This window comes from Coturnix japonica, chromosome 1 (genome assembly GCF_054131305.1).
Source record: "Coturnix japonica strain WE chromosome 1, WE-NBRP24, whole genome shotgun sequence".
In the NCBI taxonomy this organism is placed as follows: Eukaryota; Metazoa; Chordata; class Aves; order Galliformes; family Phasianidae; genus Coturnix; species Coturnix japonica.
In genome coordinates, this window is record NC_140663.1 from 7543241 (window position 1) to 7565463 (window position 22223).

The 22223-nt window shown below is 52.4% G+C and overlaps 5 protein-coding genes across 5 annotated transcripts; all 5 read right to left on the reverse strand.

Moving 5' to 3' along the window:
• Window positions 1-370: 370 nt before the first annotated feature.
• LOC146762274 (uncharacterized) lies at window positions 371-2172 on the reverse strand. The gene is made up of 4 exons (XM_085536774.1): window positions 2126-2172; window positions 1935-2048; window positions 1660-1778; window positions 371-1497 (listed from the first exon to the last, which is right to left on the reverse strand). Exons 1-4 carry the CDS (start codon window positions 2170-2172, stop codon window positions 932-934), a joined length of 846 nt encoding a protein of 281 aa, XP_085392900.1. The 3' UTR covers window positions 371-931.
• On the reverse strand, window positions 2048-3486 carry LOC146762275 (G2/M phase-specific E3 ubiquitin-protein ligase-like). Its single transcript, XM_085536768.1, has 2 exons — window positions 2465-3486; window positions 2048-2373 (listed from the first exon to the last, which is right to left on the reverse strand). Exons 1-2 carry the CDS (start codon window positions 2801-2803, stop codon window positions 2233-2235), a joined length of 480 nt encoding a protein of 159 aa, XP_085392894.1. The 5' UTR covers window positions 2804-3486; the 3' UTR covers window positions 2048-2232.
• Window positions 3487-7889: 4403 nt separating this feature from the next.
• Window positions 7890-9691, reverse strand: LOC146762276 (uncharacterized). Its single transcript, XM_085536776.1, has 4 exons — window positions 9645-9691; window positions 9454-9567; window positions 9179-9297; window positions 7890-9016 (listed from the first exon to the last, which is right to left on the reverse strand). Exons 1-4 carry the CDS (start codon window positions 9689-9691, stop codon window positions 8451-8453), a joined length of 846 nt encoding a protein of 281 aa, XP_085392902.1. The 3' UTR covers window positions 7890-8450.
• LOC146762277 (G2/M phase-specific E3 ubiquitin-protein ligase-like) lies at window positions 9567-11005 on the reverse strand. The gene is made up of 2 exons (XM_085536769.1): window positions 9984-11005; window positions 9567-9892 (listed from the first exon to the last, which is right to left on the reverse strand). The coding sequence occupies exons 1-2, from the start codon at window positions 10320-10322 to the stop codon at window positions 9752-9754; spliced, it is 480 nt and encodes a 159-aa protein (XP_085392895.1). The 5' UTR covers window positions 10323-11005; the 3' UTR covers window positions 9567-9751.
• Window positions 11006-15988: 4983 nt separating this feature from the next.
• On the reverse strand, window positions 15989-18543 carry LOC146762278 (uncharacterized). The gene is made up of 5 exons (XM_085536770.1): window positions 17522-18543; window positions 17324-17430; window positions 16992-17105; window positions 16717-16835; window positions 15989-16554 (listed from the first exon to the last, which is right to left on the reverse strand). The coding sequence occupies exons 1-5, from the start codon at window positions 17858-17860 to the stop codon at window positions 15989-15991; spliced, it is 1245 nt and encodes a 414-aa protein (XP_085392896.1). The 5' UTR covers window positions 17861-18543.
• Window positions 18544-22223: the final 3680 nt, after the last annotated feature.

The window sequence follows — 22223 nt, forward strand, 5'->3', positions numbered from 1 at the left end:
AACTTCCTCCTGGCCTCCACCCTGACTAAATCTTCCCTACCCCAGCTTAGAAACATAGTTGCATTGGCCCATCTGACCAGGACACAGCCTGCCCACATTCAGGAGGAAAGCCCAAGCTCGGACACATCTGGAAATTAGCCCTGGTCCTGAACACAGTGGCATCACAAGGCTGGAAACAAGCCCAGAAATGGGCTGTCCTTGCCAGTGCGGCGTGGGCTCTTGAGGAATGTGGGTTGTGTGCCCCACCGGGGATGTGACCTGAACCCAGGTCAGCCTGAGGTCTGGGATGGTAGTGGGGAGGAGAAAAGCCTCTTGTCAAGGTCCCTACCTCTGCCCATCTCAGCAAGAGCAGGGAAGGATGAAGCCAACAAATCTTTGTGTTTGTGTGGGAACTCTGATCTTTATTGTGATGGAATTTTGGGATCAGAGTAAGGAGGGGGAAGTTAGGGAGGTAATCAGTATGCGAGGGTGGATAGCATTAGGACAAGGAGGGATGTTTTTAAACTAAGAACAAGGAGTTTGGGGCTGGATATCAGGGGGAATATTTTCTCAGAAAGGGTAGTGACACATTCTGAAACAGCTTGCCCAATGATGTTGCAGATGCACCAGCCCTGGAGGCATGGAAATCCGGGCTGGATGTATCTCAGGGCAGTGTGGTCTTGTGGTTGTTGACCCTGCACACAGCAGGGGGGTTGATCCAGATGAACATGGTAGTCCTTTTTGACCCAGGCCATTGTACGAAAAGCAGTCGGCTGCTCCTACGCAGACTCGGTGGCTGTCTGTGGGGACTTTGATGCTTTTCCTGGGAGCAGCTTCATTCACAGGAAGGCCTCAACTGTTGGGCCCAGCTCCTGCTGCTTCTTTGTTGTGAGCTGTGGGAACTGTGGGCCCGATGTCTCTGATGAGGAGAACATTGGGTGCGGGCTCACCCTCAGCGCCTGGACCGTCCCCTGCGTCCAGGTCCTCTGGAAGACCTGGTGGATCTTGATCTTGCAGATCTTGCAGATCTGCGGGTGCCGCTCCTCTCTCCTGAGGCTGGCATTTGCCTGCTGCCTTGGCATCTTCTTGGCCGGCTCCGGGATTGTGAGGCCCGACTTTGCAGCGGGGAGCGGCTACGTGTGCCGCTTCTTCCTCGCTGCCTGGGACGTCTTCTGTGGGCAGCTGATGGAGACGCCCTGCAGGTTCTGGATGCCCTCCGCCTTGTGGATCTTCGGGAACCACTTTGAGACCTCTGGGCTGCTCTTGTTCTGCGCCCACGACGTCCTTGCAGCTGCTCCGAAGTAGCCCGATCCTCTGATGGACGTGGGCTGCTTGTCTCCTGCTCGGTCTCAGGCAGGTTGCTGTGCTCAGGCAGCTGGGAGGTCTGTGACGTCCCCGGTGCTACCTGGCTGGAAGGCATCGATCTGATATTCTCAGGCTCTACGGAGATGATGAATGGCCCCTGAGCCCTCTGAGCGGCAGCGCTGGGACTGTCGCTGTCAGTGTCAGAACTTGAGACTGTAAGAGGAGGCAGGAAGGTTATGAGGATGAAGCTGAAGCTCCGCAGTGAGATCTGCCAGGCCTCTTGGGGCAGACAGACTCAAGCAAAGCTGCCCTGAGCACTTGCTGCCAGGCCTTGCCTGGCTACGGTTTGGTGTCACGCGGTTGATTGCCTCTTACCGGTTCCCAGGCCAGCACAGCTGTTGCACTCCCACCTGGATGTTGTGTTACTCAAGTGTGAGCAACGACGGTGGGTCCCCTCAGCAGCACAGGAGCTGCACAGGATCAGCTGCCAGGGTCTGGGGAAGTAAAGGTGTTGTGGCTGTGAGTAGCAAGTGAGCCAAGGCAGGGAGTGCCCAGCACAGCACATCTCTAGTGCTCAGTCCTTGCTCCCCCAGCCTGTGGTCAGGCTGAGAACCCCCGCAGAGCCCCAGAGAGCTGCTGCGGTAACTCACCCTCTGCTCTCTGCCTGCTCTCTGCCTCCAGGGTAAAGGCACTCGCTGGCATCGCAGCGGCTGTGCCTCTGTAGAAGTGATGCGTATGCATCATTGTCCTCCCATTCTGGCTCTCTACAAGAGAAGGGAGGGGAAGTGATGAGCCCCCAGTGCCCGCAGCATAAGATCCAAGGTCTTCCCATCTCATTCACCCCAACTCCATTCCCAGCCTCTCCATGAAGGTGGGATACACGCTCATGATCCAGCCAAGGCCCAGGCCTGCCAAGACAGCCCCTGGACAGGCCCAGCACAACAGCCTTTATGTCAGCAGAAGTGGGCAGAAGGGCACCAACCTGACTGGGATTCGGATCCCCAGCAGGGCCATTTCTACTATGAAATCTTCGAAATTCCGACAGCTGGGGCACAGGAAACAGAAAGCACCAGCACTCCTGGCCAGTTGCTGCAGAAGAAGCAGAAGCAATGTGAATGTGAGCAGTGCCTGGTGCTGCTGAGCACCAAGTGTGCCTGCAGGGTGAGGGGAGGGCTCCTACCTGGATGCAGCCCCGGTGGAACCAGGTGTGTCTGCACGCTGGACACACCATGGTGTGGTAGGACACAGTGTCCCCCACAGGCTCCAGGCACATGAGGCAGTTGGTGCCTTCAGGTGGAGCTTCCTGAGCTTCCTGGAGAGGACGGTGCTCCGAACAGAAGGACCTGGGGGAATATGGAAGTGATGGGCAGCGTGAGACGTGCTGCAAGAAGGGCTGAGGAGCAGGAAGGAGCTCCAGGCCCTGGCTCAGGCTGCCGGGAGGTGTAACTGCAGTTTCCTCCCTGGCTTGGCTGCTGCTGACAGCACTTACCTGCGTTGCCCAAAGAACTGGGTGATGCATTCCCCATCCTGGGCACAGGGCAGGTGGAAGCTGCGCTCACAGCCTCTCTCTGCGCATGAGATGGTAGCACCCCTCTCTCCACAAACACAGCATTGCTGGAATGAGCAGAACAACCCTGTCAACAGCAGGCTCTGGGCTTCTGTGGCTGGCCGCACATCTCTGGGCAGGGCCCAGGACGTGGACACTGCTGAGGCATGTTCTACAAAGATGCCTGGTGGACAGGACTCATCCCCTAACTTTGTCCAGGAGGCAGTTGGAAAGGCTGCGATGGCTTTCTTTGGCTCCAGACTAAGCTGGTGTCAGCCTCTCCTGGCACAAATCGGCCTGCTCTGTACGAGTCCTCACCTTCTTGGTTGCCTCTTTGGCTGCACGTCTGATGGCAGCAAGAGGGAGGCGGCCCTCACTTCCCGACCGTGTCTCTCTTGCTTCATTAACGGTGCTGGCAAGATCCTGTAGGAGGGAAAAGAACAGGGTCTCCTTAGGACAGGAAGGAAAGGAGCACCCCTAGCAGTGATCAGGAAGGAGCCCATGGGAGAACTCACCAAGCACAACCAATGGACGTGAATTCCACTCTGATGAATCATGTGCCCACAGATGTTCGGGTCGACATCTGCCCGGCCACACAGCATGCACACTGCAGAGGAGAGAGAAAATGTGAGTAGCGGTGAGCAGCTTGCACAGCCAGGTGTCCCTGAGGGCTGTCCCCAGAGTCCTGCTCTGTGTCTGCTGTGCTGGCTGAAGGCGGTGGAGGAGACGGGGCCATGGCAGGCCCAACGTTGCCAGTAGGCAGACACAGCCCAAGCTGGGACCACCTGCCATGAAGCTGAGGGGCCCTGCCTTGCAGCTGCTGGGGAGTCCCTGCCTGTCCCTTCTTAGCCTTTCAGCCACAGGCAGACCCCCAGCACTCTTTTGTCCAATAGCTCTGCTCAGGCTGTCCTCTCACCTGGCTCCTCTGAGCTGGTTGCCTTCCTCTTCCTATTAGACATGATGTGCGCTAACAGCGAGCACTGCAAGAGTCACAGCTCTCTCTACGTCTCACCAAACCGCACTGATGCTCAGGCTGCGCCCGGCAGCCTTTGCTCTGCTCCAAGCATCACGTCACAATGGCCAGTCCCTGACACCCACTGTGACATCACGGTCACTGCCTCACAGTGGGTGTGGGCGCAGGCCCTCAAGCAAGAGGGTGGCAGCCCTTCCAGGCAGCCACAGACTGAGAACCCGGTGCTGCCTTGCAGCAGAGAGGAAGCATGGCCTCCCTCAACCTGCTGGCACTGCTCCTCGTGGCAGATGCTGAAGTGCTGCTTTCCCTTTGGTGCCACGCTACACTTCTGATCTGACTCTAGTTTATGTTTCTGCATGGTCTAGTAAAGATTGCTAGATAACAGCATATTTGGTGTCTAGTGTGTGTGGTGAGTGACATTTTGCATGGTCTGATAGGGATAGGACATGGTTTAATCTAGTCTTAATTTGGAGAAGTAGTTTAGACTAAGTCTTAGAGGTAGTTCTTTACCCTGAGATTGGTGAGACACTGGCACAGCCTACCCAGAGCAGCTCTGTATGCCCAGTCTTTGTTGGTTTTCAAGGCCATGCTGGATGGAGCTCTATTCTAACCTTCTGTAGTGGAATCTCTGGCCACGGCAGTTGGTAGGAATTAGTTCAGCTTGTCAGAACCCTTCCAACCCAAGCATTCTGTGATGCTCTGATAACCAACTGCTGCTGTATTGTTGGCACGACCTTAGTGTCATATCATCACTGTTTGTATAATACTGTCCCTCTCCAATTTATAGGAGAGAGAGGAGGATCTTTTAATATATGTGTACCCAATGGAGAGATGAAAGCACAACTGGTCAAAAGTTAGCGTGACCATTTTGTTACAAATCCTAGTCGTTTAGGGGCATGGGGATAGGAAGACAGGTGTTAGAAAAGATAGGAAATAAAAGCAAGAGGTCTTTGTGGGAACGAAGTCAGAGGTGGTCTGCACCACGCATCCAGTGTTGTCTGTAGTTCCGTCATTGATCTTCATTTGTTATGGGTTATCAGAGATTGTTGGTTGGTTGATGACCATGATGACAGTGACCCTTTCCAATGGCAGTACAAACTTATAAATTGATATGTCCAAAGAGGTCGAGTCAGCTCCTTTTGGAGTGACAGCTTCTTGCTTTTGGATCTTAGCAGGAACTCCTTTTGTTTCCATCTTCTTTGCCTTGGCAGCCGATAAGAGGGAGCACGGAGGCACTAGCGTGCATCTTGCCCTCACATAATACAGTGGTATCATCCCCCAGTGTCCCTTAGCAAGCTGGAGTTCTTCGGGCACAGGCCAGATCTTCTGCCAGAAAACAGCCCTGCGCATTCTCTTCCAAAGGCAAACAGCTCCAAAGAAATGCTTTCAAATGTAACACTGTGATGTCGACTGCCACACGGCAACAGCCATCTCATCTCCTAGATAAGTCAGGGTCTTACCGCATGAATTGCCTCGTTGACTAAGCTCAGAGCCAAAAACTAAGGGTTCAGACAAACATGCACATGCCTCCATTCTACTTCTGTATTGAAGGCAGCAGGGAAAGTGTTATTGATACGCATTATGCCTTGTCTACAAGGTGTCAGGGTTTGATGGTTATTGGTTATCGTATTCCACATCATAACATCCCACAGTGCACTGTTAAAGTGCTAATGCTCCATTTGTATGGAATGTGGATGGTGCCGGGTGCCTGGTTCTCCAAAAAGAGGAAGAGTTTCATACTATATACCCCAGAGGATTTTGTGTTATTTGTGTTTCCGTATTCTACTAAAAGGGAAACATAAATACCGTCCACAAAACAGTTTCTCTCCACTTTTTGATCTCAGCAGCCATTTATTTTGTAGGCATTGCTCTACACTTTCCCTCTTTTTTCTCTTTCCTGGAGCATGGGTCTGTGGGTCCCCCCAGTCTGCTAGACACAGAATCGGAGCAAACCAGCCTGTAAACCACTGAAAAAAAGGAAATGTCCTCCATACTTAATATGTGAGTCAATATGAAGCTTAGTTGAAGCAACAGAAAGAGAACCCCAAAACTTGATGTTCATGAACTGTGAGCTGCCCAAGCATATTCCTTCTAGCGGGGCTTGAGCTTTCGTGGCTATAGCTGAGTTCATCATTGAGCTCTCTCTTTTTTTGGTTCCTTTCTTACTGCACTGATATTTTGTCTCTTTTTGTTCTCTCTCCAGAGAGAAAACCTTACTGCACCCGTTTCCCAAAACCCTTGTTGTTCCTCTTTATCCCTTTATTTTGAAGTTAGGATTTTATTTTTTTAATTAACCTGAGTGTTTGAGTGTACAGATGCTTTTACTAGACAACTGTAGGGAAGTTCCACTGAAGGTGAGGAATTCTAAGGCTTTGAGAAGCAATGAAGTAAGCCACTGAAGTCCACACTGCAGTGATGAGTTGAGCCAGAGATGAAATGCAGGCTGGCATCACAGTCCTTTCACATTTGGCACTAAAAGTAGGCCTGATTCCCGGCCACAGGGGTCAGAGTGGCGGCTCCCTGCCACCCTCTGTGGCATCATGGTCACCTCATCACACTGGTCGTAGGGGATATGGTGTGGGCCTTCATCTCCCATGCAAGAGAATTGCAGCTCCACAGCTTCTCTGGGCAAGCTGTTCCAGTTCATCACTGCCCTCTGAATAAAGATGTTCTTCCCAACATCCAATCTTTATATATCTCTCCTTTCTTTGTTCAGAATTAGGCATCACATCCAAGCACAGCTACTTCCCTCCGGTACTCTCCACCTTTCCACTTGCCTGATCTTCTCCTAATGGATACTTTTACTTCATGGCATAGAAGGAATCAATTCCATAACATGAAAGCAGACATCCGTTCGTCGCTGGCTTTGTCATTGTCCTCTTCCCTTCAAAGGGATCCCACATACCTGCCTTCACTGTACACGAATGGACCAAGGGCCCCATTCTCCCATAAACAGAGCAGCCATGAGGCACGGTGCTCGCCCTGATGATGGCTGAAGTCTTTTCAAAAATCTCTCAGCTCACTCCTGGACAACAGTTGAACAGTTATTATCAGCTCTGAGAGCTCTGCCTCCTTCACATTCTGTTCTTAGAATCACAGAATGAGTGTTCCACGAATCTTTGAGGAGAGTTGGAGAAGACCTCTAAAACCAACTATTTCAAATTTCCACTTGTCCCCGGTATTGCCCACAAAACAATGTCCCTGCGTTCTTGTTCACTACTGAACACTCCCTGCAACCCTCCAATTTGTGAGGAGACTGCAGGCCCCCACCTCTCCCTGAACTATTTCCCACACACATCTTGTGATGGCTCAGCTTAGTTCAGACTCTCTTCTTAAAAGTTGATTTCCTTTCTAAACTCTGCCACTTTTTCAGCTGTTGACTCATCTTGTTTCCACGGGTGTCTCTCATGATGGTCTCTCAGGACGACCGTAAGTCCTCTCACGGGGACTGGAGCAGCTGCAGGGCCTTTCACAGGGGCTACAGCAACCAGAGGGCCTGTCTCAACCACAGGGCCCGTCACAACGGCAGGGCCTGTCACCAGGACTGAAGCAGCTGCAGGCTCCGTCATGACACTTGGAGCAACTGCCGCCTCCGCTGGAGGCTTGGAGCAGTTGCAGGGCCTGCTGAGCTGTCATCAGCTCCAAAGATCTCCAGGATGGAGCATCCACAACCTCTCGGAGCAGCCCATTCCAGCACCTCAGCACTGTCTGCAATGAACTTCCTCCTGGCCTCCACCCTGACTAAATCTTCCCTACCCCAGCTTAGAAACATAGTTGCATTGGCCCATCTGACCAGGACACAGCCTGCCCACATTCAGGAGGAAAGCCCAAGCTCGGACACATCTGGAAATTAGCCCTGGTCCTGAACACAGTGGCATCACAAGGCTGGAAACAAGCCCAGAAATGGGCTGTCCTTGCCAGTGCGGCGTGGGCTCTTGAGGAATGTGGGTTGTGTGCCCCACCGGGGATGTGACCTGAACCCAGGTCAGCCTGAGGTCTGGGATGGTAGTGGGGAGGAGAAAAGCCTCTTGTCAAGGTCCCTACCTCTGCCCATCTCAGCAAGAGCAGGGAAGGATGAAGCCAACAAATCTTTGTGTTTGTGTGGGAACTCTGATCTTTATTGTGATGGAATTTTGGGATCAGAGTAAGGAGGGGGAAGTTAGGGAGGTAATCAGTATGCGAGGGTGGATAGCATTAGGACAAGGAGGGATGTTTTTAAACTAAGAACAAGGAGTTTGGGGCTGGATATCAGGGGGAATATTTTCTCAGAAAGGGTAGTGACACATTCTGAAACAGCTTGCCCAATGATGTTGCAGATGCACCAGCCCTGGAGGCATGGAAATCCGGGCTGGATGTATCTCAGGGCAGTGTGGTCTTGTGGTTGTTGACCCTGCACACAGCAGGGGGGTTGATCCAGATGAACATGGTAGTCCTTTTTGACCCAGGCCATTGTACGAAAAGCAGTCGGCTGCTCCTACGCAGACTCGGTGGCTGTCTGTGGGGACTTTGATGCTTTTCCTGGGAGCAGCTTCATTCACAGGAAGGCCTCAACTGTTGGGCCCAGCTCCTGCTGCTTCTTTGTTGTGAGCTGTGGGAACTGTGGGCCCGATGTCTCTGATGAGGAGAACATTGGGTGCGGGCTCACCCTCAGCGCCTGGACCGTCCCCTGCGTCCAGGTCCTCTGGAAGACCTGGTGGATCTTGATCTTGCAGATCTTGCAGATCTGCGGGTGCCGCTCCTCTCTCCTGAGGCTGGCATTTGCCTGCTGCCTTGGCATCTTCTTGGCCGGCTCCGGGATTGTGAGGCCCGACTTTGCAGCGGGGAGCGGCTACGTGTGCCGCTTCTTCCTCGCTGCCTGGGACGTCTTCTGTGGGCAGCTGATGGAGACGCCCTGCAGGTTCTGGATGCCCTCCGCCTTGTGGATCTTCGGGAACCACTTTGAGACCTCTGGGCTGCTCTTGTTCTGCGCCCACGACGTCCTTGCAGCTGCTCCGAAGTAGCCCGATCCTCTGATGGACGTGGGCTGCTTGTCTCCTGCTCGGTCTCAGGCAGGTTGCTGTGCTCAGGCAGCTGGGAGGTCTGTGACGTCCCCGGTGCTACCTGGCTGGAAGGCATCGATCTGATATTCTCAGGCTCTACGGAGATGATGAATGGCCCCTGAGCCCTCTGAGCGGCAGCGCTGGGACTGTCGCTGTCAGTGTCAGAACTTGAGACTGTAAGAGGAGGCAGGAAGGTTATGAGGATGAAGCTGAAGCTCCGCAGTGAGATCTGCCAGGCCTCTTGGGGCAGACAGACTCAAGCAAAGCTGCCCTGAGCACTTGCTGCCAGGCCTTGCCTGGCTACGGTTTGGTGTCACGCGGTTGATTGCCTCTTACCGGTTCCCAGGCCAGCACAGCTGTTGCACTCCCACCTGGATGTTGTGTTACTCAAGTGTGAGCAACGACGGTGGGTCCCCTCAGCAGCACAGGAGCTGCACAGGATCAGCTGCCAGGGTCTGGGGAAGTAAAGGTGTTGTGGCTGTGAGTAGCAAGTGAGCCAAGGCAGGGAGTGCCCAGCACAGCACATCTCTAGTGCTCAGTCCTTGCTCCCCCAGCCTGTGGTCAGGCTGAGAACCCCCGCAGAGCCCCAGAGAGCTGCTGCGGTAACTCACCCTCTGCTCTCTGCCTGCTCTCTGCCTCCAGGGTAAAGGCACTCGCTGGCATCGCAGCGGCTGTGCCTCTGTAGAAGTGATGCGTATGCATCATTGTCCTCCCATTCTGGCTCTCTACAAGAGAAGGGAGGGGAAGTGATGAGCCCCCAGTGCCCGCAGCATAAGATCCAAGGTCTTCCCATCTCATTCACCCCAACTCCATTCCCAGCCTCTCCATGAAGGTGGGATACACGCTCATGATCCAGCCAAGGCCCAGGCCTGCCAAGACAGCCCCTGGACAGGCCCAGCACAACAGCCTTTATGTCAGCAGAAGTGGGCAGAAGGGCACCAACCTGACTGGGATTCGGATCCCCAGCAGGGCCATTTCTACTATGAAATCTTCGAAATTCCGACAGCTGGGGCACAGGAAACAGAAAGCACCAGCACTCCTGGCCAGTTGCTGCAGAAGAAGCAGAAGCAATGTGAATGTGAGCAGTGCCTGGTGCTGCTGAGCACCAAGTGTGCCTGCAGGGTGAGGGGAGGGCTCCTACCTGGATGCAGCCCCGGTGGAACCAGGTGTGTCTGCACGCTGGACACACCATGGTGTGGTAGGACACAGTGTCCCCCACAGGCTCCAGGCACATGAGGCAGTTGGTGCCTTCAGGTGGAGCTTCCTGAGCTTCCTGGAGAGGACGGTGCTCCGAACAGAAGGACCTGGGGGAATATGGAAGTGATGGGCAGCGTGAGACGTGCTGCAAGAAGGGCTGAGGAGCAGGAAGGAGCTCCAGGCCCTGGCTCAGGCTGCCGGGAGGTGTAACTGCAGTTTCCTCCCTGGCTTGGCTGCTGCTGACAGCACTTACCTGCGTTGCCCAAAGAACTGGGTGATGCATTCCCCATCCTGGGCACAGGGCAGGTGGAAGCTGCGCTCACAGCCTCTCTCTGCGCATGAGATGGTAGCACCCCTCTCTCCACAAACACAGCATTGCTGGAATGAGCAGAACAACCCTGTCAACAGCAGGCTCTGGGCTTCTGTGGCTGGCCGCACATCTCTGGGCAGGGCCCAGGACGTGGACACTGCTGAGGCATGTTCTACAAAGATGCCTGGTGGACAGGACTCATCCCCTAACTTTGTCCAGGAGGCAGTTGGAAAGGCTGCGATGGCTTTCTTTGGCTCCAGACTAAGCTGGTGTCAGCCTCTCCTGGCACAAATCGGCCTGCTCTGTACGAGTCCTCACCTTCTTGGTTGCCTCTTTGGCTGCACGTCTGATGGCAGCAAGAGGGAGGCGGCCCTCACTTCCCGACCGTGTCTCTCTTGCTTCATTAACGGTGCTGGCAAGATCCTGTAGGAGGGAAAAGAACAGGGTCTCCTTAGGACAGGAAGGAAAGGAGCACCCCTAGCAGTGATCAGGAAGGAGCCCATGGGAGAACTCACCAAGCACAACCAATGGACGTGAATTCCACTCTGATGAATCATGTGCCCACAGATGTTCGGGTCGACATCTGCCCGGCCACACAGCATGCACACTGCAGAGGAGAGAGAAAATGTGAGTAGCGGTGAGCAGCTTGCACAGCCAGGTGTCCCTGAGGGCTGTCCCCAGAGTCCTGCTCTGTGTCTGCTGTGCTGGCTGAAGGCGGTGGAGGAGACGGGGCCATGGCAGGCCCAACGTTGCCAGTAGGCAGACACAGCCCAAGCTGGGACCACCTGCCATGAAGCTGAGGGGCCCTGCCTTGCAGCTGCTGGGGAGTCCCTGCCTGTCCCTTCTTAGCCTTTCAGCCACAGGCAGACCCCCAGCACTCTTTTGTCCAATAGCTCTGCTCAGGCTGTCCTCTCACCTGGCTCCTCTGAGCTGGTTGCCTTCCTCTTCCTATTAGACATGATGTGCGCTAACAGCGAGCACTGCAAGAGTCACAGCTCTCTCTACGTCTCACCAAACCGCACTGATGCTCAGGCTGCGCCCGGCAGCCTTTGCTCTGCTCCAAGCATCACGTCACAATGGCCAGTCCCTGACACCCACTGTGACATCACGGTCACTGCCTCACAGTGGGTGTGGGCGCAGGCCCTCAAGCAAGAGGGTGGCAGCCCTTCCAGGCAGCCACAGACTGAGAACCCGGTGCTGCCTTGCAGCAGAGAGGAAGCATGGCCTCCCTCAACCTGCTGGCACTGCTCCTCGTGGCAGATGCTGAAGTGCTGCTTTCCCTTTGGTGCCACGCTACACTTCTGATCTGACTCTAGTTTATGTTTCTGCATGGTCTAGTAAAGATTGCTAGATAACAGCATATTTGGTGTCTAGTGTGTGTGGTTAGTGACATTTTGCATGGTCTGATAGGGATAGGACATGGTTTAATCTAGTCTTAATTTGGAGAAGTAGTTTAGACTAAGTCTTAGAGGTAGTTCTTTACCCTGAGATTGGTGAGACACTGGCACAGCCCACCCAGAGCAGCTCTGTATGCCCAGTCTTTGTTGGTTTTCAAGGCCATGCTGGATGGAGCTTTATTCTAACCTTCTGTAGTGGAATCTCTGGCCACGGCAGTTGGTAGGAATTAGTTCAGCTTGTCAGGACCCTTCCAACCCAAGCATTCTGTGATGCTCTGATAACCAACTGCTGCTGTATTGTTGGCACGACCTTAGTGTCATATCATCACTGTTTGTATAATACTGTCCCTCTCCAATTTATAGGAGAGAGAGGAGGATCTTTTAATATATGTGTACCCAATGGAGAGATGAAAGCACAACTGGTCAAAAGTTAGCGTGACCATTTTGTTACAAATCCTAGTCGTTTAGGGGCATGGGGATAGGAAGACAGGTGTTAGAAAAGATAGGAAATAAAAGCAAGAGGTCTTTGTGGGAACGAAGTCAGAGGTGGTCTGCACCACGCATCCAGTGCTGTCTGTAGTTCCGTCATTGATCTTCATTTGTTATGGGTTATCAGAGATTGTTGTTTGGTTGATGACCATGATGACAATGACCCTTTCCAATGGCAGTACAAACTTATAAATTGATATGTCCAAAGAGGTCGAGTCAGCTCCTTTTGGAGTGACAGCTTCTTGCTTTTGGATCTTAGCAGGAACTCCTTTTGTTTCCATCTTCTTTGCCTTGGCAGCCGATAAGAGGGAGCACGGAGGCACTAGCGTGCATCTTGCCCTCACATAATACAGTGGTATCATCCCCCAGTCTCCCCTAGCAAGCTGGAGTTCTTCGGGCACAGGCCAGATCTTCTGCCAGAAAACAGCCCTGCGCATTCTCTTCCAAAGGCAAACAGCTCCAAAGAAATGCTTTCAAATGTAACACTGTGATGTCAACTGCCACACGGCAACAGCCATCTCATCTCCTAGATAAGTCAGGGTCTTACCGCATGAATTGCCTCGTTGACTAAGCTCAGAGCCAAAAACTAAGGGTTCAGACAAACGTGCTCATGCCTCCATTCTACTTCTGTATTGAAGGCAGCAGGGAAAGTGTTATTGATACGCATTATGCCTTGTCTACAAGGTGTCAGGGTTTGATGGTTATTGGTTATCGTATTCCACATCATAACATCCCACAGTGCACTGTTAAAGTGCTAATGCTCCATTTGTATGGAATGTGGATGGTGCCGGGTGCCTGGTTCTCCAAAAAGAGGAAGAGTTTCATACTATATACCCCAGAGGATTTTGTGTTATTTGTGTTTCCGTATTCTACTAAAAGGGAAACATAAATACAGTCCACAAAACAGTTTCTCTCCGCTTTTTGATCTCCGCAGCCATTTATTTTGTAGTCATTGTTCTGCACTTTCCCTCTTTTTTCCCTTTCCTGGAGCATGGGTCTGTGGGTCCCCCCAGTCTGCTAGACACAGAATCGGAGCAAACCAGCCTGTAAACCACTGAAAAAAAGGAAATGTCCTCGAAACTTAATATGTGAGTCAATATGAAGCTTAGTTGAAGCAACAGAAAGAGAACCCCAAAACTTGATGTTCATGAACTGTGAGCTGCCCAAGCATATTCCTTCTAGCGGGGCTTGAGCTTTCGTGGCTATAGCTGAGTTCATCATTGAGCTCTCTCTTTTTTTGGTACCTTTCTTACTGCACTGATATTTTGTCTCTTTTTGTTCTCTCTCCAGAGAGAAAACCTTACTGCACCCGTTTCCCAAAACCCTTGTTGTTCCTCTTTATCCCTTTATTTTGAAGTTAGGATTTTATTTTTTTAATTAACCTGAGTGTTTGAGTGTACAGATGCTTTTACTAGACAACTGTAGGGAAGTTCCACTGAAGGTGAGGAATTCTAAGGCTTTGAGAAGCAATGAAGTAAGCCACTGAAGTCCACACTGCAGTGATGAGTTGAGCCAGAGATGAAATGCAGGCTGGCATCCCAGTCCTTTCACATTTGGCACTAAAAGTAGGCCTGATTCCCGGCCACAGGGGTCAGAGTGGCTGCTCCCTGCCACCCTCTGTGGCATCATGGTCACCTCACCACACTGGTCGTAGGGGACATGGTGTGGGCCTTCATCTCCCAAGCAAGAGAATTGCAGCTCCACAGCTTCTCTGGGCAATCTGTTCCAGTTCGTCAATGCCCTCTGAATAAAGATGTTCTTCCCAACATCCAATCTTTATATATCTCTCCTTTCTTTGTTCAGAATTAGGCATCACATCCAAGCACAGCTACTTCCCTCCGGTACTCTCCACCTTTCCACTTGCCTGATCTTCTCCTAATGGATACTTTTACTTCATGGCATAGAAGGAATCAATTCCATAACATGAAAGCAGACATCCGTTCGTCGCTGGCTTTGTCATTGTCCTCTTCCCTTCAAAGGGATCCCACATACCTGCCTTCACTGTACACGAATGGACCAAGGGCCCCATTCTCCCATAAACAGAGCAGCCATGAGGCACGGTGCTCGCCCTGATGATGGCTGAAGCCTTTTCAAAAATCTCTCAGCTCAATCCTGGACAACAGTTGAACAGTAATTATCAGCTCTGAGAGCTCTGCCTCCTTCACATTCTGTTCTTAGAATCACAGAATGAGTGTTCCACGAATCTTTGAGGAGAGTTGGAGAAGACCTCTAAAACCAACTATTTCAAATTTCCACTTGTCCCCGGTATTGCCCACAAAACAATGTCCCTGCGTTCTTGTTCACTACTGAACACTCCCTGCAACCCTCCAATTTGTGAGGAGACTGCAGGCCCCCACCTCTCCCTGAACTATTTCCCACACATATCTTGTGATGGCTCAGCTTAGTTCAGACTCTCTTCTTAAAAGTTGATTTCCTTTCTAAACTCTGCCACTTTTTCAGCTGTTGACTCATCTTGTTTCCACGGGTGTCTCTCATGATGGTCTCTCAGGACGACCATAAGTCCTCTCACGGGGACTGGAGCAGCTGCAGGGCCTTTCACAGGGGCTACAGCAACCAGAGGGCCTGTCTCAACCACAGGGCCCGTCACAACGGCAGGGCCTGTCACCAGGACTGAAGCAGCTGCAGGCTCCGTCATGACACTTGGAGCAACTGCCGCCTCCGCTGGAGGCTTGGAGCGGTTGCAGGGCCTGCTGAGCTGTCATCAGCTCCAAAGATCTCCAGGATGGAGCATCCACAACCTCTCGGAGCAGCCCATTCCAGCACCTCAGCACTGTCTGCAATGAACTTCCTCCTGGCCTCCACCCTGACTAAATCTTCCCTACCCCAGCTTAGAAACATAGTTGCATTGGCCCATCTGACCAGGACACAGCCTGCCCACATTCAGGAGAAAAGCCCAAGCTCGGACACATCTGGAAATTAGCCCTGGTCCTGAACACAGTGGCATCACAAGGCTGGAAACAAGCCCAGAAATGGGCTGTCCTTGCCAGTGCGGCGTGGGCTCTTGAGGAATGTGGGTTGTGTGCCCCACCGGGGATGTGACCTGAACCCAGGTCAGCCTGGACTAGGCCAGGGGAAGTGAGGTCTGGGATGGTAGTGGGGAGGAGAAAAGCCTCTTGTCAAGGTCCCTACCTCTGCCCATCTCAGCAAGAGCAGGGAAGGATGAAGCCAACAAATGTTTGTGTTTGTGTGGGAACTCTGATCTTTATTGTGATGGAATTTTGGGATCAGAGTAAGGAGGGGGAAGTTAGGGAGGTAATCAGTATGCGAGGGTGGATAGCATTAGGACAAGGAGGGATGTTTTTAAACTAAGAACAAGGAGTTTGGGGCTGGATATCAGGGGGAATATTTTCTCAGAAAGGGTAGTGACACATTCTGAAACAGCTTGCCCAATGATGTTGCAGATGCACCAGCCCTGGAGGCATGGAAATCCGGGCTGGATGTATCTCAGGGCAGTGTGGTCTTGTGGTTGTTGACCCTGCACACAGCAGGGGGGTTGATCCAGATGAACGTGGTAGTCCTTTTTGACCCAGGCCATTGTACGAAAAGCAGTCGGCTGCTCCTACGCAGACTCGGTGGCTGTCTGTGGGGACTTTGATGCTTTTCCTGGGAGCAGCTTCATTCACAGGAAGGCCTCAACTGTTGGGCCCAGCTCCTGCTGCTTCTTTGTTGCGAGCTGTGGGAACTGTGGGCATGATGTCTCTGATGAGGAGAACATTGGGTGCGGGCTCACCCTCAGCGCCTGGACCGTCCCCTGCGTCCAGGTCCTCGGGAAGACCTGGTGGATCTCGATCTTGCAGATCTTGCAGATCTGCGGGTGCCGCTCCTCTCTCCTGAGGCTGGCATTTGCCTGCTGCCTTGGCATCTTCTTGGCCGGCTCCGGGATTGTGAGGCCCGACTTTGCAGCGGGGAGCGGCTACGTGTGCCGCTTCTTCCTCGCTGCCTGGGACGTCTTCTGCGGGCAGCTGATGGAGACGCCCTGCAGGTTCTGGATGCCCTCCGCCTGGTGGATCTTCGGGAACCACTTTGAGACCTCTGGGCTGCTCTTGTTCTGCGCCCACGACGTCCTTGCAGCTGCTCCGAAGTAGCCCGATCCTCTGATGGACGTGGTCTGCTTGTCTCCTGCTCGGTCTCAGGCAGGTTGCTGTGCTCAGGCAGCTGGGAGGTCTGTGACGTCCCCGGTGCTACCTGGCTGGAAGGCATCGATCTGATATTCTCAGGCTCTACGGAGATGATGAATGGCCCCTGAGCCCTCTGAGCGGCAGCGCTGGGACTGTCGCTGTCAGTGTCAGAACTTGAGACTGTAAGAGGAGGCAGGAAGGTTATGAGGATGAAGCTGAAGCTCCGCAGTGAGATCTGCCAGGCCTCTTGGGGCAGACAGACTCAAGCAAAGCTGCCCTGAGCACTTGCTGCCAGGCCTTGCCTGGCTACGGTTTGGTGTCACGCGGTTGATTGCCTCTTACCGGTTCCCAGGCCAGCACAGCTGTTGCACTCCCACCTGGATGTTGTGTTACTCAAGTGCGAGCAACGACGGTGGGTCCCCTCAGCAGCACAGGAGCTGCACAGGATCAGCTGCCAGGGTCTGGGGAAGCAAAGGGGTTGTGGCTGTGAGTAGCAAGTGAGCCAAGGCAGGGAGTGCCCAGCACAGCACATCTCTAGTGCTCAGTCCTTGCTCCCCCAGCCTGTGGTCAGGCTGAGAACCCCCGCAGAGCCCCAGAGAGCTGCTGCGGTAACTCACCCTCTGCTCTCTGCCTGCTCTCTGCCTCCAGGGTAAAGGCACTCGCTGGCATCGCAGCGGCTGTGCCTCCGTAGAAGTGATGCGTATGCATCATTGTCCTCCCATTCTGGCTCTCTACAAGAGAAGGGAGGGGAAGTGATGAGCCCCCAGTGCCCGCAGCATAAGATCCAAGGTCTTCCCATCTCATTCACCCCAACTCCATTCCCAGCCTCTCCATGAAGGTGGGATACACGCTCATGATCCAGCCAAGGCCCAGGCCTGCCAAGACAGCCCCTGGACAGGCCCAGCACAACAGCCTTTATGTCAGCAGAAGTGGGCAGAAGGGCACCAACCTGACTGGGATTCGGATCCCCAGCAGGGCCATTTCTACTATGAAATCTTCGAAATTCCGACAGCTGGGGCACAGGAAACAGAAAGCACCAGCACTCCTGGCCAGTTGCTGCAGAAGAAGCAGAAGCAATGTGAGTGTGAGCAGTGCCTGGTGCTGCTGAGCACCAAGTGTGCCTGCAGGGTGAGGGGAGGGCTCCTACCTGGATGCAGCCCCGGTGGAACCAGGTGTGTCTGCACGCTGGACACACCATGGTGTGGTAGGACACAGTGTCCCCCACAGGCTCCAGGCACATGAGGCAGTTGGTGCCTTCAGGTGGAGCTTCCTGAGCTTCCTGGAGAGGACGGTGCTCCGAACAGAAGGACCTGGGGGAATATGGAAGTGATGGGCAGCGTGAGACGTGCTGCAAGAAGGGCTGAGGAGCAGGAAGGAGCTCCAGGCCCTGGCTCAGGCTGCCGGGAGGTGTAACTGCAGTTTCCTCCCTGGCTTGGCTGCTGCTGACAGCACTTACCTGCGTTGCCCAAAGAACTGGGTGATGCATTCCCCATCCTGGGCACAGGGCAGGTGGAAGCTGCGCTCACAGCCTCTCTCTGCGCATGAGATGGTAGCACCCCTCTCTCCACAAACACAGCATTGCTGGAATGAGCAGAACAACCCTGTCAACAGCAGGCTCTGGGCTTCTGTGGCTGGCCGCACATCTCTGGGCAGGGCCCAGGACGTGGACACTGCTGAGGCATGTTCTACAAAGATGCCTGGTGGACAGGACTCATCCCCTAACTTTGTCCAGGAGGCAGTTGGAAAGGCTGCGATGGCTTTCTTTGGCTCCAGACTAAGCTGGTGTCAGCCTCTCCTGGCACAAATCGGCCTGCTCTGTACGAGTCCTCACCTTCTTGGTTGCCTCTTTGGCTGCACGTCTGATGGCAGCAAGAGGGAGGCGGCCCTCACTTCCCGACCGTGTCTCTCTTGCTTCATTAACGGTGCTGGCAAGATCCTGTAGGAGGGAAAAGAACAGGGTCTCCTTAGGACAGGAAGGAAAGGAGCACCCCTAGCAGTGATCAGGAAGGAGCCCATGGGAGAACTCACCAAGCACAACCAATGGACGTGAATTCCACTCTGATGAATCATGTGCCCACAGATGTTCGGGTCGACATCTGCCCGGCCACACAGCATGCACACTGCAGAGGAGAGAGAAAATGTGAGTAGCGGTGAGCAGCTTGCACAGCCAGGTGTCCCTGAGGGCTGTCCCCAGAGTCCTGCTCTGTGTCTGCTGTGCTGGCTGAAGGCGGTGGAGGAGACGGGGCCATGGCAGGCCCAACGTTGACAGTAGGCAGACACAGCCCAAGCTGGGACCACCTGCCATGAAGCTGAGGGGCCCTGCCTTGCAGCTGCTGGGGAGTCCCTGCCTGTCCCTTCTTAGCCTTTCAGCCACAGGCAGACCCCCAGCACTCTTTTGTCCAATAGCTCTGCTCAGGCTGTCCTCTCACCTGGCTCCTCTGAGCTGGTTGCCTTCCTCTTCCTATTAGACATGATGTGCGCTAACAGCGAGCACTGCAAGAGTCACAGCTCTCTCTACGTCTCACCAAACCGCACTGATGCTCAGGCTGCGCCCGGCAGCCTTTGCTCTGCTCCAAGCATCACGTCACAATGGCCAGTCCCTGACACCCACTGTGACATCACGGTCACTGCCTCACAGTGGGTGTGGGCGCAGGCCCTCAAGCAAGAGGGTGGCAGCCCTTCCAGGCAGCCACAGACTGAGAACCCGGTGCTGCCTTGCAGCAGAGAGGAAGCATGGCCTCCCTCAACCTGCTGGCACTGCTCCTCGTGGCAGATGCTGAAGTGCTGCTTTCCCTTTGGTGCCACGCTACACTTCTGATCTGACTCTAGTTTATGTTTCTGCATGGTCTAGTAAAGATTGCTAGATAACAGCATATTTGGTGTCTAGTGTGTGTGGTGAGTGACATTTTGCATGGTCTGATAGGGATAGGACATGGTTTAATCTAGTCTTAATTTGGAGAAGTAGTTTAGACTAAGTCTTAGAGGTAGTTCTTTACCCTGAGATTGGTGAGACACTGGCACAGCCTACCCAGAGCAGCTCTGTATGCCCAGTCTTTGTTGGTTTTCAAGGCCATGCTGGATGGAGCTCTATTCTAACCTTCTGTAGTGGAATCTCTGGCCACGGCAGTTGGTAGGAATTAGTTCAGCTTGTCAGGACCCTTCCAACCCAAGCATTCTGTGATGCTCTGATAACCAACTGCTGCTGTATTGTTGGCACGACCTTAGTGTCATATCATCACTGTTTGTATAATACTGTCCCTCTCCAATTTATAGGAGAGAGAGGAGGATCTTTTAATATATGTGTACCCAATGGAGAGATGAAAGCACAACTGGTCAAAAGTTAGCGTGACCATTTTGTTACAAATCCTAGTCGTTTAGGGGCATGGGGATAGGAAGACAGGTGTTAGAAAAGATAGGAAATAAAAGCAAGAGGTCTTTGTGGGAACGAAGTCAGAGGTGGTCTGCACCACGCATCCAGTGCTGTCTGTAGTTCCGTCATTGATCTTCATTTGTTATGGGTTATCAGAGATTGTTGTTTGGTTGATGACCATGATGACAATGACCCTTTCCAATGGCAGTACAAACTTATAAATTGATATGTCCAAAGAGGTCGAGTCAGCTCCTTTTGGAGTGACAGCTTCTTGCTTTTGGATCTTAGCAGGAACTCCTTTTGTTTCCATCTTCTTTGCCTTGGCAGCCGATAAGAGGGAGCACGGAGGCACTAGCGTGCATCTTGCCCTCACATAATACAGTGGTATCATCCCCCAGTCTCCCTTAGCAAGCTGGAGTTCTTCGGGCACAGGCCAGATCTTCTGCCAGAAAACAGCCCTGCACATTCTCTTCCAAAGGCAAACAGCTCCAAAGAAATGCTTTCAAATGTAACACTCTGATGTCGACTGCCACACGGCAACAGCCATCTCATCTCCTAGATAAGTCAGGGTCTTACCGCATGAATTGCCTCGTTGACTAAGCTCAGAGCCAAAAACTAAGGGTTCAGACAAACGTGCTCATACCTCCATTCTACTTCTGTATTGAAGGCAGCAGGGAAAGTGTTATTGATACGCATTATGCCTTGTCTACAAGGTGTCAGGGTTTGATGGTTATTGGTTATCGTATTCCACATCATAACATCCCACAGTGCACTGTTAAAGTGCTAATGCTCCATTTGTATGGAATGTGGATGGTGCCGGGTGCCTGGTTCTCCAAAAAGAGGAAGAGTTTCATACTATATACCCCAGAGGATTTTGTGTTATTTGTGTTTCCGTATTCTACTAAAAGGGAAACATAAATACAGTCCACAAAACAGTTTCTCTCCGCTTTTTGATCTTTGCAGCCATTTATTTTGTAGTCATTGTTCTGCACTTTCCCTCTTTTTTCCCTTTCCTGGAGCATGGGTCTGTGGGTCCCCCCAGTCTGCTAGACACAGAATCGGAGCAAACCAGCCTGTAAACCGCTGACAAAAAAGTAAATGTCCTCGAAACTTAATATGTGAGTCAATATGAAGCTTAGTTGAAGCAACAGAAAGAGAACCCCAAACCTTGATGTTCATGAACTGTGAGCTGCCCAAGCATATTCCTTCTAGCGGGGCTTGAGCTTTCGTGGCTATAGCTGAGTTCATCATTGCGCTCTCTCTTTTTTTGGTACCTTTCTTACTGCACTGATATTTTGTCTCTTTTTGTTCTCTCTCCAGAGAGAAAACCTTACTGCACCCGTTTCCCAAAACCCTTGTTGTTCCTCTTTATCCCTTTATTTTGAAGTTAGGATTTTATTTTTTTAATTAACCTGAGTGTTTGAGTGTACAGATGCTTTTACTAGACAACTGTAGGGAAGTTCCACTGAAGGTGAGGAATTCTAAGGCTTTGAGAAGCAATGAAGTAAGCCACTGAAGTCCACACTGCAGTGATGAGTTGAGCCAGAGATGAAATGCAGGCTGGCATCACAGTCCTTTCACATTTGGCACTAAAAGTAGGCCTGATTCCCGGCCACAGGGGTCAGAGTGGCTGCTCCCTGCCACCCTCTGTGGCATCATGGTCACCTCACCACACTAGTCGTAGGGGACATGGTGTGGGCCTTCATCTCCCAAGCAAGAGAATTGCAGCTCCACAGCTTCTCTGGGCAACCTGTTCCAGTTCATCACTGCCCTCTGAATAAAGATGTTCTTCCCAACATCCAATCTTTATATATTTCTCCTTTCTTTGTTCAGAATTAGGCATCACATCCAAGCACAGCTACTTCCCTCCGGTACTCTCCACCTTTCCACTTGCCTGATCTTCTCCTAATGGATACTTTTACTTCATGGCATAGAAGGAATCAATTCCATAACATGAAAGCAGACGTCCGTTCGTCGCTGGCTTTGTCATTGTCCTCTTCCCTTCAAAGGGATCCCACATACCTGCCTTCACTGTACACGAATGGACCAAGGGCCCCATTCTCCCATAAACAGAGCAGCCATGAGGCACGGTGCTCGCCCTGATGATGGCTGAAGTCTTTTCAAAAATCTCTCAGCTCACTCCTGGACAACAGTTGAACAGTTATTATCAGCTCTGAGAGTTCTGCCTCATTCACATTCTGTTCTTTGAATCACAGAATGAGTGTTCCACGAATCTTTGAGGAGAGTTGGAGAAGACCTCTAAAACCAACTATTTCAAATTTCCACTTGTCCCCGGTATTGCCCACAAAACAATGTCCCTGCGTTCTTGTTCACTACTGAACACTCCCTGCAACCCTCCAATTTGTGAGGAGACTGCAGGCCCCCACCTCTCCCTGAACTATTTCCCACACACATCTTGTGATGGCTCAGCTTAGTTCAGACTCTCTTCTTAAAAGTTGATTTCCTTTCTAAACTCTGC